This window comes from Macadamia integrifolia, chromosome 13 (genome assembly GCF_013358625.1).
Source record: "Macadamia integrifolia cultivar HAES 741 chromosome 13, SCU_Mint_v3, whole genome shotgun sequence".
NCBI classification, from domain to species: domain Eukaryota; kingdom Viridiplantae; phylum Streptophyta; class Magnoliopsida; order Proteales; family Proteaceae; genus Macadamia; species Macadamia integrifolia.
The window spans coordinates 13,888,808-13,892,418 of NC_056569.1; the positions used below are offsets into that span (position 1 = coordinate 13,888,808).

The following is a 3,611-nucleotide window of genomic DNA, read 5'->3' on the forward strand; positions in this document are numbered from 1 at the left end:
ATCAATTTATATTTGGGCCCATTCATGATGGTGGTCTTACTCTTACCACCTAGCGCCACCACGCATCTACTTGGTCCACCAGCCGCTGAATCTGGGCCCATTTGTTGCCTGTTGACCATGACTATTAGGGCTATAGGCCGCATAAAATATTCAAAGAAAATCTTTACTATGTGGGCCAACGACCACTCCCCTAATCCTAACTCCCAACTAGCTTCATGAATTATAGTAATCACTGAGTTAGGCTTCATCATCAGCGCATCATGCGAATAGTTAAATGACTGGATTGCCCTTGACATTGAACAATAGACCAATACAAGAGTAGGAAACGCGCATTAAGAAGACAAGGACAGAGTGCCACCGGGCCATAGCAGATTCTACTGACCCTCTCTCTCTCCGAGCGAATCCATTTCTTCCACTACCGCGATCTGCTCTTCAAATCCAAAACTCCAAGTCTTCAACGGTCACCTACGAAGCTCCAGCTTCGAGAAACCTCTCCGAAATTTCGAGATAAGAAGGAAGGAACATTTAGCCTTCCTTGATTTGCTTCCCTACTTCCTGTGTCCCTAGGATCTCTTCAAGTTCAATGGCGGCAATCTCTATTACTGATTCTCGTCTTCAACTTCTCTCATTAATCCTAATTACGGTTTTAGTGCATTGTACTGCAGTACCAGATAAATCCGTTGAAGCTACTTCTTCACATTTGAGCAAAAACTCAGATCTGGAATCAAAGGCCAACAGCGGAGGAGCTCCACTCTGGTGCGTGGCGAAGAACAACGCCGAGGATACAGCTCTGCAGTCGGCCCTGGATTGGGCTTGTGGACTTGGGGGATCCGATTGTGGGGCAATTCAGCAGGGAGGTCCTTGCTACGATCGAAGCAACCTCCAGAATGTGGCCTCTTATGCCTTCAATGATTATTACCTCAAGCATGGAATGACCAGTGAAAGCTGCAATTTTGGGAACTCTGCGTCCCTCACTTCCTTGGACCCTAGTAAGCTTTCTCTCAATTTCACTCCCTCTTCACCTAAAAAATTTGGGGTTCTTTCATTTTTTTTGAAATGGAAACAGGGTTTCTCAGTTAGTCAAGTGTGAAACCGTTCTGGTTTTTCTGGGCATTGATTCATTTTTCTCAATCCTTTTCACATTTTCAGGTTGGGGGAAGTGCCAGTTTCCATCAAAAAGGTGTGCTTTTATTGATCAGAGATTACTTTAGGGCCCTCTTTATTAGTTTTGTTATATTATGAAAAAAAGTAACTCCTTAATTTTTGGGTTCTTGGATGGACAATGATGCAGCTCTGTGGCAGTCAATGGGAGCTTTGGTGGAACAGCTCAGACGGGACCCATGGGATATGATTTCAGTGGTGATAAGGCTGTCGACAGATGGAGTCGGACCCTAGTCATCACACCCTTGGTTTTCACCTCTACACTACTAGCCTTCCAATTGTGATACAGAGAGAGGGAGAGAGAGAGAGAGAGAGAGAGAGTATATCCTTCCTTTGTATGTTCCAGAATTCTATTTGTTTGTAGGTAGGTATTACAAGTTAGAAACATGGGCTCCAACACTTCCAAAGCAAGCCAAATTGCTTGTGATTTCAGGTTTGTTTGTGCAGCTTTACTCTGATTACACTAATGTAATACCCTCTTGGGGTCATTTACTTATTTAATTTCAAAGTCAGCGATCAATTTCTGCGATCAATTTCTGTTTACCCTCTTAGAGTTCAGTACTTCAACTAGAAATTGTTAGGGGATCTTGGAAAACAGAGCTGCTGATGTAATTAGAGTTTGTTGTGTCTATGGACTTAGACCATTACGTTAAGCAAGGTTAAGTTTCTAGAACTTTCTACCAAAGAGTAGGAAGTCTAGACACATGTAGAGTCTATTCTCTAGACCCTTTTACCATGGTGTGGATGATGAGTCTAAATCCTTGTAGGGAAACTTCTAGAAGCAGGAAGATGGGAATGCACTAGGCTCTTCAGCTAGAATATTCATAACCATTGGATAAATGACAAGTGTAAGTATCCTAGACATTCTTTGTAAGGATGTCTGTTTATAAATAGGTGTTGCTTCATTTGGCAAAGGCATCCACCAATCCACCAACCAAGCAAATGAGTATCCAAGCATAGTACTCAAAGCTCTCTAGTGTAATATAAGATGTTCACTCAAACTCTCTTGCGTTCACTACTTCTTTTCCCATATCCCTTGAGGAGCATTACAAGGATGACTTAATGCTAGTGAGAGTGCTAAGTATTAGTGAGTTTTCTTAGTTTCAAGGCTATGACATTGTGTTGGGGTTAGAGTGTAGAGTGTTTATCAGTTGATGTGAACTACATTACCACATTAGTAATAGTGATTTTAGCATCATTTTATGAACACTAGCTTAGCATAGTGGTGGTAGCTTCGGCTTAAATTGTCTGTATCAACATCTAAATGGAACAACCACGAGGGATGAACTTCATTAAGCCCAGTGAGGGTTGGGGAGCATGCAAGTATACACAATCATATATAAAATGAAAGATTCAACGCCTTATAATAATAAAGGCATGAGCTCTTTTCATTATGTAACATATACAAAAAAAACTAGGTCTGTGGGTTTAAGTGATATCGCAATGCATTAAGTAGTATCCTTGGTCCTGGAATGCGCTATCAATCACTCAACGATACATACGATTATAAATATGTCAATCCTAGAATGCAGCCTTCGGTCTCCCAGAAAATGCCTATTAATCTCCTGGTATGCCACAACACTGGAATTACCATCGGCCATGTCAGGTCTATGTTCGCCTTAGAAAACAATCACATCGTATCGCGAACGTGATATTCCGAAGACCTACCACATGGGTTATTCAACGTCTTACCCCCTATTAGCAATGGGTCGTAGCACTTAATTTATTATTCTTAACCATATACTACTACGTGATATGCACATAATTAATGTTTATCAACATTACATACATGGAAATACGGTACCAAAATCCACCCTCGACCACACCATGTTCTACACCCCCAACAACTCACATACGTAATACTCATCCCATGATTTCAACTGAATTTAAAACAATCAATACTATGCACAACCACATATATTATCATCCTTAGCAACATACATAACATGTCTAGAAAATTAGTAACAACATGGTAAACATTATAGATTTATGTCATTTTGTTTCAATGATTGAAACTAAATACAACATAAAATTTCAAATAAACATGTCATATTAAAAATTAGATCATTAAATGTGGCCCGAAACAAGGAATCCAATGCAAAAAACAGATTTCAATTTGGCCTTAAAATGAACCTTTAAATGAAATTTAAAGTAGTTTAAATAAAAACCCAAAATGAACAAAAACCAAACAAGCCTTTAATGTAATGCCCCGCTTCTTAAAACCCGGTCTGATTTCGCGATTGAACCGGTTTAACCATGCAGGAACCGAGCCAGAGGATATTAGAGCGGGTTCCTTATGGGCTATGATGGCACGGGTGACCTTAAACACCGGCTGGCCCGACAAGTCTGAGCCAGTGCCAGAAGAGACGGGAGTGCCCAAACCGTGTACGTGCACCTATCATAAGGCTATGTACGGATAGAACAGGTATTATATCCGTATTTTAAGGTTA

General features: G+C 40.6%; 1 protein-coding gene across 1 annotated transcript; it reads left to right on the top strand.

Moving 5' to 3' along the window:
* The first annotated feature begins 332 nt into the window (after window positions 1-332).
* On the top strand, window positions 333-1,681 carry LOC122060032 (PLASMODESMATA CALLOSE-BINDING PROTEIN 5-like). Its single transcript, XM_042623169.1, has 3 exons — window positions 333-989; window positions 1,150-1,180; window positions 1,292-1,681. The coding sequence occupies exons 1-3, from the start codon at window positions 584-586 to the stop codon at window positions 1,443-1,445; spliced, it is 591 nt and encodes a 196-aa protein (XP_042479103.1). The 5' UTR covers window positions 333-583; the 3' UTR covers window positions 1,446-1,681.
* The last annotated feature ends 1,930 nt before the right edge of the window (window positions 1,682-3,611 follow it).

Bases quoted from the DNA above. Each gene is read 5' to 3' on its own strand.
- LOC122060032 (XM_042623169.1), top strand. From the start codon at position 584: ATGGCGGCAATCTCTATTACTGATTCTCGTCTTCAACTTCTCTCATTA. The intron at 990-1,149 runs GTAAGCTTTCTC...TCACATTTTCAG, and splicing joins CCTCACTTCCTTGGACCCTA to GTTGGGGGAAGTGCCAGTTT. The intron at 1,181-1,291 runs GTGTGCTTTTAT...ACAATGATGCAG, and splicing joins TGCCAGTTTCCATCAAAAAG to CTCTGTGGCAGTCAATGGGA.